The sequence below is a fragment of the Ornithorhynchus anatinus genome, chromosome 1, assembly GCF_004115215.2.
Source record: "Ornithorhynchus anatinus isolate Pmale09 chromosome 1, mOrnAna1.pri.v4, whole genome shotgun sequence".
Lineage (NCBI taxonomy): Eukaryota > Metazoa > Chordata > Mammalia > Monotremata > Ornithorhynchidae > Ornithorhynchus > Ornithorhynchus anatinus.
The window spans coordinates 168679044-168693891 of record NC_041728.1 but is presented as its reverse complement, the minus strand read 5'-3'; the positions used below and the strand labels follow the sequence as shown (position 1 = coordinate 168693891).

General features: G+C 49.5%; 1 protein-coding gene across 1 annotated transcript in view; it reads right to left on the bottom strand.

The window, feature by feature from the left end:
* Nucleotides 1-7293: 7293 nt before the first annotated feature.
* The window catches only part of SLC35G2 (solute carrier family 35 member G2), a 41380-nt gene continuing 33825 nt past the window's right edge, over nt 7294-14848 (bottom strand). The window contains exon 2 of the mRNA XM_029056265.1: nt 7294-8764. Coding sequence (XP_028912098.1) covers nt 7495-8739 — 1245 coding nt within the window. The 5' untranslated portion in view covers nt 8740-8764 and the 3' untranslated portion in view covers nt 7294-7494. The remainder of the gene's footprint in view (nt 8765-14848) is intronic.

Genomic DNA, 14848 nt, shown 5'->3' with positions numbered 1-14848 from the left:
GTATTTTTTAATAGTATTTGTTAACCACTTACCAAGTGTCAAGCACCGTTTTAAGCACTGGGGTAGACACTTGATAATCAGATCAGACAGACTCCCCGTCCCCCGTGGGGCTCACAATCTAAATAGGAGGGAGAACAGGTATAGAATCCTTATTTTACAGTTGAGGAAACTGAGGCACGGAGAAGTGAAGAGATACGCCAAGGTCCCACAGCAAGCAAGTGGCAGAGTCGGGATTAGGGCCCAGGTTTTTTGACACCAGGACCCGTACTCTTTCCACTGGGCCACGCCGCTTCCCTACGTTCAACAGGATGATAGAAGTTAGGAACGGAAGTTCAGTGGGATAGTTGGTTTGTTTGGTTTTTTTTTGTTAAGCGCTTATTTACTACGTGTCACCCCTGTTCTAAGCACTGGTGTAGACACAAGCTAATCAGGTTAAACACAGTCCATGTCCCACATGGGGCTCACTGTCTCAATCCCCATTTTCCAGATGACGGAACTGAGGCACAGGAAAGTGAAGCGACTTGCCCAAGGTCAACCAGCAGACAAGTGGCGGAGCCGGGATTAGAACCCAGGTCCTTCTGACACCCAAGCCCGTGCTTGATGAAGACTTTACCTGTCAAAAGAGATAACGCAGGGCAGTTCAGAAAGACGGTTGCCCTGGTTTCTGATAGAAACTTAGAGGGCAAGCAGAAGTCTAACTCATGTGGCCAGGGAATGTGTCTGTTTATTAGAGAAGCAGCGTGGCTCAGTGGAAAGAGCCCGGGCTTTGGAGTCGGAGGTCATGGGTTCGAATCACCGCTCTTCCACCTGTCAGCTGTGTCACTGTGGGCAAGTCACTTCACTTCTCGGCGTCTCAGTTCCCTCATCTCTAAAATGGGGATTAACTGTGAGCCTCACGTGGGACAACCTCATTCCCCTGTGTCTCCCCCAGCGCTTAGAACAGTGCTCTGCACATGGTAAGCGCTTAACAAATACCACCATTATTTATCGTTGTATTGTACTCTCCCAAGCGTTTAGTATAGCATTCTGCACACAGTAAGCATTCCATAAATATAATTGAATACTTGAAAGAAGTCTAGCTCCAACACAGCTGCCTCACTCCTCGGGGTCAGCTGTTCAGAGTTTAAGGACAGGGTTAAAGTGCAACTTAAGATCGTCTCTGTCACCCTGGCCAGTCGTCAGCTATCCGAAGGAAGTGACCCAGCACTGATGTGCAGTTTTCATTTCCCTTAAAAGGCAGCCCCTGTTCTTTTTTGTTTGGTTTTGGTATTGTATGGTGTTTGTTAAACACTTACTACGTATCAAGCACTCTTCTAAGGGTTAGGTAGATACAAGTTAATCAGACAGGATAAGATCCCTATTCCAGAAGGGGCTAATAATAATAATAATAATGGTGGTATTTGTTAAGCGCTTACTATGTGCCAAGCACCGTTCTAAGCGCTGGGGGGATACAAGGTGATCAGGTTGTCCCACCTGGGGCTCACAGTTTCAATCTCCATTTTACAGGTGAGATAACTGAGGCACAGAGAAGTGAAGTGACTTTGCCCAAAGTCACACAGCCGGCAAGCGGCGGAGCTGGATTAGAACCCACGACCTCTGACTCCCAAACCCGGGCTCTTTCCACCGAGCCGCGCTGCTTCTCAAGCCGTTCTTCTCAAGCGGCTTCTCAAGCTGTTCTTGCCAACAGCCAAGTAGGAGGGAGCAAAGGAAACCGAGGCCCAGAGAAGTGAAGTGACTTGCCCGAGGTCACGCAGCAGGCGAGCGGTCGAGCCGGGGTCCTCTGGCTCCCAGGCCCGGGCTCTATCCGGTAGGCCACCCTTCTTCCGAACGTGTCTATTATTACACTGTATTCTCCCAAGCGCTTAATACAGTGCTCTGCACATAGTAAGCGCTCAATAGATACGACTGAATTGAACTGAACTGGATTCAATCCCTTCAATCCCTCCTCTGATCCCGGGAAATAATAATAATAATAATGGTGGTATTTGTTAAGTGCTTACTATGTGCAGAGCACTGTTCTAAGCGCTGGGGTAGATAAAGGGTCATCACGTTGTCCCATGTGAGGCTCACAGTTAATCCCCATTTTACAGAGGAGGTCACTGAGGCACAGAGAAGTCAAGCGACTTGCCCACAGTCACACAGCTGACCAGTGGCAGAGCCGGGAGTCGAACTCATGACCTCTAACTCCGAGGCCCAGCCTCTTTTCCCCTGAGCCACGCTGCTTCCCCAGAGGAGGAGCCCAGCCCAAATGAGGTTGGGAAGAGTCAGCAGGGATGAGGCTCCTCCCTTGCCAGGTAGAATTAATTCATTTCATTATCTCCTTAATCTCCAAGCGGAAGTCGAAAGGAGTCAGGGACAATCTATTGACTTTATTCCCAAATCTGGTCATACATATAATTAGATTCAAATGGCACCTTTTTCACTCAGTTTCTATAATCAGTGATCTCTTATCAATCCACGGCATTTCTGGAGCGCTTATTGTGTGCGGAACGCTGTACTAGGTGTCTGGGAATGGACAGTACAAGAGAATCGGGAAACATCTTCCATTCATTCATTCAGACAGCGCGGCACAGTGGAAAGAGCCCAGGCTTGGGAGTCAGAGGTCATGGGTTCTAATCGCAGCTCCGTCGCTTGCCAGCTGTGTGACTTTGGGCAAGTCACTTCACTTCTCTGTGCCTCAGTTACCTCATCTGTAAAATGGCGTGGCTCAGTGGAAAGAGCACGGGTTTGGGAGTCAGAGGTGGTGGGTTCGAATCCCGGCTCTGCCACGTGTCAGCCACTTGTCAACTGTGTGACTGTGGGCAAGTCACCTAACTTCTCTGTGCCTCAGTTACCTCATCTGTAAAATGGGGATTAAGAATGTGAGCCTCACATGGGACAACCCGATTACCCTGTATCTACCCCAGCGCTTAGAACAGTGCTCTGCACATAGGAAGCACCTAACAAATACCAACATTATTATTAAAATGGGGATTAAGACTGTGAGCCCCACGTGGGACAATCCGATCACCTTGTATCTCTCCCAGTGCTTAGAACAGTGCTTTGCACATAGTAAGCGCTTAACGAATGCCATTATTATTATTATTATTATCTTCCCTGCCCTCAAGAAGCTCAGACTGCAGAGGTGGGAACAGATGTAAAAATAAATTACTGATGGGGCAATGGGAGAGTATGGGAGTATGAGAGTATTTAAATGCTGTCTAGACTGTGAGTCCGTTATTGACAGGGATTGTCTCTATCTGTTGCCGAATTGTACATTCCAAGCACTTAGTACAGTGCTCTGCACATAGTAAGCGCTCAATTAATATGGTTGAATGAATGAATGCCGGTGGGCTGGGGGTGGGGTGAATATCAAGTTCTTAATGAGAACAGAGCTGAGAGCATAAGCAACGTTGGAATCAAATGAGAAGCAGCATGGCGTAATGGATAGAGCACAGGCCTGGCCATCAGAAGGTCACGGGTTCTAATCCCGGCTCCACAACCTGTCCGGTGTGTGATAATAATGTTGGTATTTGTTAAGCGCTTACTATGTGTGCAGAGCAACGTTCTAAGCGCTGGGAGAGACACAGGGGAATCGGGTTGTCCCATGTGGGGCTCACAGTCTTAATCCCCATTTTACAGATGAGGTAACTGAGGCACGGAGAAGTTAAGTGACTTGCCCACAGTCACACAGCTGACAAGTGGCAGAGCCGGGATTCGAACCCATGACCTCTGACTCCAAAGCCCGGGCGCTTTCCACTGAGCCACGCTGCTTGGGCAAGTCACTTGACTTCTCTGTGTCTCAGTCACCTCGTCTGTAAAATGAGGATTAAGACCGTGAGCCCCATGCAGGAACAGGGACTGCGTCCAACCCGATTTGCTTGTATCCACCCCAGTGCTTAGTACAGCACCTCGCGCATAGTAAGCGCTTAACAAATATCACAATTAATATTATTATTATAGGGGAGAAATGAGGGCCTGGGTGGCCATCTCTAAGCTGACCGATTGGCTCCAAGAGAGGATGTGGTTGGCTCCTAGCCCCAGTGTAGCCCTTTCTGGCTTCCCCTAAGTGTCACAGTAGCCATAGCCCAAAAGAGTCCAGCAAGTCTTCTCCAGCCAGCGTTGCTGCCCCCCGAAACCCAACCGCTCAGGAGTGGAAGGGGCTGAATGGTGAGAGGCAGGGAAGGAAATGCCCTCCCCAACTGCCTGCCTGCCTTCACGGAGATGCCACGAACACACCCCTGTGGACAGAGTGCGGGCCTGGGAGTCAGAAAGTCCTGGGTTCTAATCCTAGCTCCACCACTTGTCTGCTGGGTGACCTTGGGCAAGTCACTTCCCTTCCCTGTGCCTCATTTCCCTCATCTGGAAAATGGGGATTGAGACTGTGAGCCCCATGTGGGACAGGGACTGTGTCCAACCCATTCATTTATTCATTCGGTCATATTTATCGAGTGCTTACTGTGTGCAGAGCACTGTACTAAGCGCTTGGAATGTACAATTCGGCAACAGATAGAGACAATCCCTGCCCGACAACAGGCTCATAGTCTAGAAGGGGGAGAAAGCAAAACAAAACAAGTAGTAAGGCATCAATACCATCAAAATAGATAAATAGAATCATTGATATATATATATATACAATTTGCTTGTATCCACCCCAGTGCTTAGTACAGCGTCTGGTACATAGTAAGCGCTTAACAAATACCACAATTATTATTACCGCACACACACAAACACACACTAAACACACGCAGTGACCACACATTCATAGAGATAAATGTACCGACCCACACAAACATCCCTAAAACTACCGCTGCTATCCTGGTGATTACTTTTTTTCAAATGACATTTGTAAAGCGCTTACTACATGCCGGGCACTGTCCTAAGCAGATATCAGTCTGTGTCTCACACGGGGATCGCAATCTCAATCCCCATTGCCCAGCTGTGATAACTGAGGTACGGAGAACTTGAATGACTTTTCCAACGTCGTACGGCAGACGAGGGGCTGAACCGGGATTGGGACCCAGGTCCTCTGAACTCCCAGGCCCTTGATCTTTCCAATTGGTCAAGTGATCGGTGATTACTGTCTGGACCAGCGCAAATTCCGAGCGTGGATCCCGTAGGAGAAATTGGTGCGGGGAGCAAATCAGTCAAAGCCAGCGACGGAGGGCGTGGTAATAACAGGGAGCCCACCGGGCCGGGAAGCGACAAAGTGGACAAGCGAGGGTTGGCAAGGGAAACCCTGCCACCGGTTCCCACCTTTGCCCATCCCTATGACCTTCACGTTGGGAATTCCAGTCGCTCAGTGGCGGTGGAAACAAAATCCACTTTCACTGTTCTTTTGCTTCCCAGTGGGTTTTTTCCCTCATAGCAATCACTCGGTCGTATTTATAGAGAGCTTACTGTGTGCAGAGCACTGGACTAAGCACTTGGCAGACTACACCAGAGTAGGTAGACCCGTCCCTTAATAACAATAATAATAATGTTGGTATTTGTTAAGCGCTTACTATGTGCAGAGCACTGTTCTAAGCGCTGGGAGAGATACAGGGTCATCAGGTTGTCCTACGTGAGGCTCACAGTCTTCATCCCCATTTTCCAGATGAGGGAACTGAGGTCCAGAGAAGTTAAGTGACTTGCCCACAGTCACACAGCTGCCAAGTGGCTGAGGAGGGATTCGAACCCATGACCTCTGACTCCCAAGTCCGGGCTTTTTCCAGTGAGCCACGCTGCTTCTCTAAGCGCCCGGTAGAGCGCTCTGCACACAGTACGCCTCGTTGAAGAAACGTTAATCACCGATTCTCCCGCTTCCTCTTATTCCTGCTGCTTTTTCCAGTTAACTTGGTGTCTAAGACATCGGTGTGGGTGTGTATTTATGTCTCTGGGAGACTGTACGCTTGAGTGAGTGTGTGTGTGTGTGCTTGCGAGCACTCTCCACAAATAATTTAGATGACAGTGATTTTGATGATGGATATCTGAACGCGTGGGTATCTGAACGTCCGCCTCAGGGTCTGTCGTCTTCTGTTTTGGCTTCTCTGCGTCTGTCTCCCTCCTCGTATTTTTCCCGCCTCTGCCTCCGCCACTCTCTCATAAACATACGTCCTAAGGGAGCCGAGTGTCTTTTCCTCGCTGTTGCAGGCGAGCCAAATGGGATTCGTCCTAACGGCCCTGCCGCCTCTTGCCCGGAGAGGCCTAGTTACTTATTTGCCCCATCTCTCTCCATTTCCTTCCTGCTCGCTCTTCTCATTCGCTCCACCCTTCTTGGAGGGCTTAGTACGGTGCTCTGCACACGATAAGCGCTTAAAAATCACGACTGAATGAATAATAAATGCAACCGAATGATCCTTTAAAGTCAGCCAGTCATATTTATTGAGCAGCGCACAGCACCGTACTAAGCGCTTGGGAGAGTACAATATAACGATATAACCGACACGTTTCCCGCCCATAACGCGCTTACGGTCCGAGGGTAAACTTCCATCTCCCGGCTCTCCGATGCTGTCCCTGCTTCAGGGTGGTGACTGATCAGCTACTGAACTGGATCTCTCCCCACATTTCCGCAGAACTCTCGCTCACATCCCCACGACATGCCCCAGGCTCTATAACGCCATCTTGTCCCACACTCCTTTTCATTTTACCTCGTCCCTCCCCCCTCCAACCTCTTTCCCTCTGTTGTTGTTCAGTCCCTTAGCAACCCCCAAAATCACGGGGCAGCGGGGACCGAGAGCCTTTCCTATGATATCGCGTGAGAAGCAGCGCGGCGTAGTGGTTAGCGGACGGGCCCGGGAGTCAGAAGGTCATGGGTTCTAATCCCTGCTCCTCCATCTGTCTGCCTTGTGACCTTGGGCGGGTCACTTTACTTCTCCGTGTCTCAGTTCCCTCACATGGGGATTGAGACCGTGAACCCCACGTGGGACAGGGACTGTGTCCAACCTGATCGACTTGTATCTACCCCAGCACCTCAGTAGAGTGCCTGGTACATAACCGAGCGCTTAACGAGTGCCGTCATTATTATTATTACTTCTTAGTGTCTAGTACGGTGCACTTCACTACGTGTGTGCTTAATAAATGCTGCTGCTGCTGCTACTACAGATTGCCTGAAATCCCATTTAATAAGCATCTCTTCAAAATCAGGGCTCACGGGCCCTCTGAGGGACAGGGACTTAACTGATTCCCACCTGGGTATTCTCTCCGGTGCTCAGTACAGTGATCTGCCCACTGGAGGCGATTAATAAATACTCTCCCTACTACACTAAGGGGAAGACCTGCCCACCTTTGCATCCCGATTTCTCTTAGCAACGATAACAGAAAAGACTCCAAATCCCACAGCGTGTCACTCTATTTAATATATGTTCCTCTAATATATTAGACGAGAATAAATCTTTTGCTACATCTGTATATTTTTCAATCATTTCACATACTATAGGCGTTAGATCGTACGATACGAAAGACGACGGATCGATCGACGACTGATGGGACGCGGCAGTGTGCGGAGTTTGGGCGGAGAAGACCACGCTCTGACCCTCATTTGATGGGCGAATCTAGGATTTCCTGGTAGTCCTGCCTGTCTAACTTCCTCCAGTAAAGCTTATAGCCCGCGAGGACGAAGACGCTGATCATGATGACGGCCCCTCCGGTTACGTCGTAGGCACTGGGGAAGATGCGCAGCACCAGAAGCTGCAGTAACATGGCGACCACGATCTCCAGGTGTTGCACCGTGCTGACCAAAGCCGGGTGGAATTTATCCAAGGCGTAATAGACGCCCAAGAAAGCCACGGTCGAGCAGAGGCAGATGGCGATGAGGTAGCCCCAGGTCTCTCCGTCCAGCGGAACGATGGGCTCCTGGAGGACGAACATCGTGGAGACCCCCCAGGCCGTCCCCGTCCACCCGAAGGTAAAGAGGGCCGTCCACATGCTCACCTTCTCCCTGATGGACCTGTACACGATCATGGAGAGGGCCGTGGTCAGGCCGGCCGTCACCGTCATGGTGTATCCGAAGGCCGCCTTCCAAGCGCCCGGCGAGGAGTTCCCGTCGTCCGCGAGGTTGGGGATCGTGACCAGGCAGACCCCCAAGACGCTGCCGCCGACGGCGGCCGCGTCGACGCGAGCCATGCGCTCGTCCGCGAGCAGGAAGGCCAGGACGGCGCTGAAGACCGTGGTGGTGGCCCTCCACATGGTGGTCCCGTTGCCGGGGGGCACGATGGAGAAGGACGTGTACGCGCAGGTGATAGAGATGACGTTGCACACCCCGTAGAAGAAGAGGCGCAGGCGGTAGCCCCGGGGCCCGAAGGGAGGCTCGTGATAGTAGCACACGACGAGCACGGACAACACCTGCAAGACGGAGCGGATGAAGATCAGCTCGAGGGAGGGCACGCGAGACCGGTCGGAAACCAGCCTGGTGATGAGGGCCACGCACCCGTGGGCCAGGGCGGACCCGAAGAGCACCATCCAAGTCTTTCTGGATTGAAAGAGATTCCTCTCTGCCAAACGCTGAAGCTGCCGGCCGACCTCGTTGGCTCCGGGGCCTTCCGGCGGTGGAGGACTCCGGCTCTCCGTGCTTCCGAAGAAGGTCCCGCCTTGTCTTTTCGTCTCGCTCAGCAGTCCTTTCTTTGGATCGTCCTCCAGGAAACTCCCGTAGTCCTCGTCGATCTCCTCGTGGCCGTCCTCTCCGGGTTGAGGGTAGTGGGAGGTATATTTCACGGTCACCGTGTTGGGGTGGATCTTTACCCGTTTCTTCGCCGGGTGTCGCTTGGAGGGGGAAGTATCCATTTCCTCAGTCGCGCGGACGCTGTCGCTTTTAAAACGAGAAGGAGAAGATCGATTTAGGTTTCCGTTTCACTCGGCGCCGTATGCATCATTCAGAGTACGTGAACCGAGTCACTGGCCGAGAATAGGGCCTGGCGGCGGGCGGCGAAGCCGACCACCGAGGCGGCGGGGGACGGGAGGGAGATTCCAGAAGTCCCAGCCCCCGCCCCGTCTCCTTCCCTTTTCTCGGGGGGCCCCTCTGCCCTCTCACCCACTCCCTTCATAACCCTGACCTTGGCACCGGGCACCGCTTCGTGGCAGGCAGTTCTGCGGAGCAAGAGGGCAGGGAACGCGTCTGCTCCTTCTGTTGTGTCGCACTCTCCCGAGCGCTTAGTAAGGTGCTCTGTACACAGTAAGGGCTCAAGAAAGCGCCGTGGCCTCCCGGATAGGGCACAGGCCTGGGAGTCAGAAGGACCTGGGTTCTAATCCCAGCCCTGCCACTCGTCTGCTGGGTGTGAGACCTTGGGCAAGTCAGCGTGGCTCAGTGGAAAGAGCACGGGCTTTGGAGTCAGAGATCATGGGTTCGAATCCCGGCTCTGACACTCGTCAGCTGTGTGACTTTGGGCGAGTCGCTTCACTTCTCTGTGCCGCAGTTACCTCATCTGTAAAATGGGGATTAAGACTGTGAGCCCCACGTGGGATAACCTGATTCCCTTGTGTCTACCCCAGCGCTTAGAACAGTGCTGTGCACATAGTAAGCGCTTAACAAATACCAACATTATTATTATTATTAAGTCACTTCACTTCTCTGAGCCTTGATTTCCTTATCTGTAAAATGGGGATTAGGACTGTGAGCCCCAAGGAGGACAGGGACTGTGTCCAACTTGATTAGCTCGAATCTACTCTAGTGCTTAGAACGGCGCTTCGCCCACGGAGGCAGCGTGGCTCAGTGGAAAGAGCACCGGCTTGGGAGTCGGAGGTCGTGGGTTCTAATCCCGGCTCTGCCACTTGTCAGCTCTGGGACTTTGGGCAAATCACTTAACTTCTCTGTGCTTCAGTTACCTCATCTGGAAAATGGGGATTAAGCCTATGAGCCCCAGTGGGACCACCTGATTATCTTGTACCTACCCCAGGGCTTAGAATGGTGCTTGGCATATAGTAAGTGCTTAACGAATGCCATAACATCATTATGATTATCATTATTATTCATAATAAGTGCCAATGATTGATGATTGATTGAGAGAGACTCTAGTACTTTTGGTTTACGGTACCCGATGGAATGCTGAATCTGTCTGCTTGTCCTTTCTTCTTCCATCTTGGCTCTCAGCCTACACCTTAGTCTCTTCTTGCTCTCCCTCTTTCTGCCCCACTCACATGCTTCCACTGTATTTATATTATACTCCCCCAGTAATAATAATGTTGGTATTTGTTAAGCACTTACTATGTGCAGAGCACTGTTCTAAGCACTGGGGTAGATACAGGGTAACCAGACAGTCCCACGTGAGGCTCACACTCTCAAGGCTCATTTTGCAGATGAGGTAACAGAGGGACAGAGAAGTGAAGTGACTTGCCCACGGTCACACAGCTGACAAGTGGCAGAGCCGGGAGTCGAACCCATGACCTCTGACTCCCGAGCCCGGGCTCTTTCCACTAAGCCACGCTGTTTCTGGGTTCTCATCCTGGCTCTGTCCCTTGTTCGCTGTGTGACCTTGAAAAGTCACTTAACCTCTCTGTGCCTCAGCGACCTCATCTGTAAAATGGGGATGAAGACTGTGAGCCTCATGTGGGACACGGACTGTGTCCAACCTCATTAACTTATTTCCACCCCAGCGTTCAGAACAGTGCCTGGCACACAGTAAACGCTTAACAGACACCAGAAAAAAAGGCCTGTAGTTGATGTGCAGTGTGGGCAGTCGTCTGTTTCTTTGTGAAAGAGAATCCTGGCTTCCTCTTTGAAGGGAAGCTTGGCGAGATTGGCTATTTTTGAACGCTTGCCATTAATGAATGTCTTTACGGATGGATTGTTGTGAGGCGATTTAAAGCGGGAAGGGTCAGCGTTCTCCGGGAGAAGCATCAATCAGTCAACAAGACTGTGAGCTGTCTTCACGTGGTTCAGCTTGTATCTACCCCAGCGCTTAGAACAGTGCTTGGCACATAGTAAGCGCTTAACAAATACCTTTATTATTATTATTATTATTATTATTAACCCAGGTCCTTCTGATTCCTGTGCGCTATCCACTTGTCCACACTGCTTCTTCACCCTTAAAAGAGAGCTTTGTTAGAAGCAGGAGAACGATGAGTGGGGGGGGTCCTCTGGGACTCCAGAAGAAAGAGTAATAATAGCGGAATTTGTTAAGCACTTACTATGTTTCAAACACTGAACTAAGCCCTGAGGTAGATATAACATAGTTGGGTTGGACACAAACCCTACCTCATGTGGAGCTCGCTGCCTAATAATCATGGCATTTTAAAAGTGCTTACCATGTGCCAAGAACTATACTAACCACCGGGGTGGATACAAGATAACGCAGTCAAACCCGGTCCCTGCCTCGCAGTCTAAGAGGGAGGGAGAAGAGGCACTGAATCCTCGTTTTCGACGTGGAGAAACTAGCTAGGCCCAGAGAAGTGAAGTGACTTTGCCCAAGTCACACAGCAGAGATTAGGATCTCTTGCTCGGAGACTCCCAGGCCAGGGCTCTTTCCACTGGCTGCAGTGGAAAGAGCACGGGCTTGGAAATCCCGGCTCTGCCACTTGTCAGCTGTGTGACTGTGGGCAAGTCACTTCACTTCTCTGTGCCTCAGATCCCTCATCTGGTTTCCTAACCCTTCTTTCAAGTCGTCCACTTTAGCCAATGAAGTCTGTGAAGCGAGGACTCTCGTTTTCTTATTTAATCCTGGATCTGGCATCAGGTCAGCCGGAAACAAAGCAGATTCATTCATTCATTCGATAGCATTTATTGAGCGCTTACTACGTGCCGAGCACTGTACTAAGCGCTTGGAATGTACAATTCAGCAACGGATAGAGACAATGCACAGCGCATGGTTGCAGCGGGGGGATAATTCCCAAGAAAATGAATAGAAAAGAGTGTCTTTATAATGAAGGGCTCACTTGTCTCGTCTTATGCCGTCAAGCCGTCTCCGACCCATTGAGACGCCAGGGACACATCTGTCCCCGAACGCCCCACCTCCACCTGCAATCGTTCTGGTAGTGGATCCATAGACTTTTCTTTTTACAACTATGGAAATGGTTTATCACTGCCTCCTTCCGTGGAAGGTCTCACTACGAGACCTTTTATCAAAGTTCCAGCCAACTGCCACATGGTCTATTTTCAATCTCATCGTACCGCAAGGTAAAACTCGGCCTGGTTAAATCTTTGGCTGATTTCCCCAGTTAACTGAACTGTAAGGGGATCCAAAGTGTATCAGCGTCGAGCGAGACGCTGGAAAGGATCCTGCTGAAAAGCTTTGGTCGTTGATTCTGTTCCCTGTGATCTCTTTCCCACCTCTGAAGCACCCCAGGTCAGGCGGACCAGCCCTGCCAGTGAAGTGCCCTGAACAATCGATCCATCAGTCAATCATTATTTGAGAAACGACATGACCTAGTAGAAAGAGTGTTGCCTGGGAGTCAGAAGGACCTGGGTTCTAATCCCAGCTCTGCCACATGTCTGCTGTGTGACCTTGGGCAAGTCACTTTACTCCTCTGTGCCTCAGTTCCCTTATTTATAAAACGCGGATTAAGAGTGTGTGCCCCATGTGGGACAGGGACCGTGTCCAACCTGATTTGCTTGTATCCACCTCAACGCTTAGTACAGTGCCTGGCAAATAGTCAGTGCTTAACAAATACCACAATTATTATTATTTATTGAGCACTTACTGTGTGCAGAATACTGCAGTAAGTGATTGGAAGGGTACAGTTCAACAGAATTAGCACATTGCCTGCCCACAGTGAGCTTACAATCCAGACAGGGAGACAGACATTAATATAAATGAATCAGTTATGGATGTGGATGTTAAGTGCTGTGGGGCTGAGGGAGAGACCAAAACCAAGTGCAAAGGTGATGCAGAAGAGAGCAGGAACACTGTGGATTGAGCACGGGTGTGGGAGGAAGACCTGGGTTCTAGTCCCTGCTCCTCCGCTTGTCTGCTGTATGACCCTGGGCAAGTCACTTCACTTCCCTGGCCCTCAGTTACTTCAACTGTAAAATAGGGATTAATAATAATAATAATAATACTATTATTATGGTATTTATTAAGCACTTACTATCTGCCGAGCACTGTTCTAAGCACTGGGGTGGATACTAGGTAATCAGGTGGTGGATACTAGGTAATCAGGTGATGGATACAAGGTAATCGGGTTGTCCCACGTGGGGCTCACAGTTTTAATCCCCATTTTACAGATAAGGTAAGTGAAGCACAGCGGATTTAGGCGACTTGCCCAAGGTCACACAACAGACAAGTGGCAGAGCTGGAATTAGAACCCGTGACCTTCAGACTCCCAGGCTCGTGCTCTGTGCCATGCTGCTTCTTGACTAAGAAAATACCACCTCTCCAAGTATCCCCATAGTGGACTGTTAGTTCAACTGGGCAGACCCAAACCAATAATCAGTCAACCAACCGATCAATTAATTATTCGTATTTATTGTTTACTATGTGTGGAGGATTCAAGCTTGGGGGGTACAATATTACAATGTAACGGACTTGGCAGACCCATTCCCTGGCCACAGCGAGCGAAAGATGAAGTGTTTTCTTTTCATTTGCTGATGACCTAGACAAAAGCCTTGATAGATTGACCCACTGTTGAGCGACCGAGATTGGATTGTGAGTGGGGAACTGGCAAGGGAGGAAGCAGTGGAGAGCCGGGAAGAAGCGGAGCGGTTGGAAGTTTAATCTCCATGCGTGAGGGGATTTTGATGGATTGAAATCTAAGAACTTTTTCCTTCAAGAGAAAATTGGTTTGGCTCCAGTGAAAGGGAAGATAACTTATCTGACAAGGCTAGCAGATTCACAATATGAACTGTATTTTGACATTCACTTGTGGATGATTTGGCTGGCAGCCATTTTAGAAATACTATCTGTCTCAGTATGAATCTGTTACGCACACAAGTGCAGAAAAATACGATCCCTCTCCTGTTCATACACACACACACACACATTTTCCTATCCAGACTCCAGTCTCTGGATCAACAAATCAGTTCCCTTAAATAAAATATAACTTATCCATGTATCAGATGCTTGTATAACAATCAGTCGGTGTATTTATTGAGAAGCAGCGTGGCTCAGTGGAACGAGCACGGGCTTGGGAGTCAGAGGTCATGAGTTCGAATCCCGGCTCTTCCACTTGTCAGCTGTGTGACTGTGGGCAAGTCACTTCACTTCTCTGGGCCTCAGTTACCTCATCTGTCAAATGGGGATTAACTGTGAGCCTCACGTGGGACAACCTGATTACCCTGTATCTATCCCAGCGCTTAGAACAGTGTTCGGCACATAGTAAGTGCTTAACAAATACCAACATTATTATCATTTATTGAGCACTTACTATGTGCAGAGCATTGGACTACGCATTTAGGAGAGTACAACAGAATTAGCAGGCACAGCCCCTGCCCATGACAAGCTTACAGTCTAGAGACAGACACTGAGCATACCTCATTAAATTCCACTGTCATTTACAGGCAGTTAATTCTCATTTACAGGTGAAGCAATACTGTAGGAAAAAGGCATTTTGCTCAATGGTTTTTGCCAGGAATTCACTGGAAACAAAGCTTAGGCAGTGAAGGATAGCTTGAAACTACTGTTGGATGAAAGATTTGTGGTTAATATCCTTTCTAGTGAACACAGCATCATTCTTCTTTTTCATTTCCTTTTTAAAAGGAACTAAATTAGTTACTGGTTAAGCTGTAAATTAGGTTAGATTATTAATTGCATGTAAAACAGTTGTGCCAGGCTACTCAAATTGGCTACTCAAATTGGCTTAATAAAATTTTACTCTTTCATTGCTTATATTTGAGTAAATATCCGTTACAGAGCACCAAAACAATGATACCCAACGGAAAAAATGCAGATTATGCACAGGGCCTTCTTCAGGAGAGAAGTTGCTCCAGCTGCTTGATCATTTGGGTTGTTTGTTTTCTTTATTC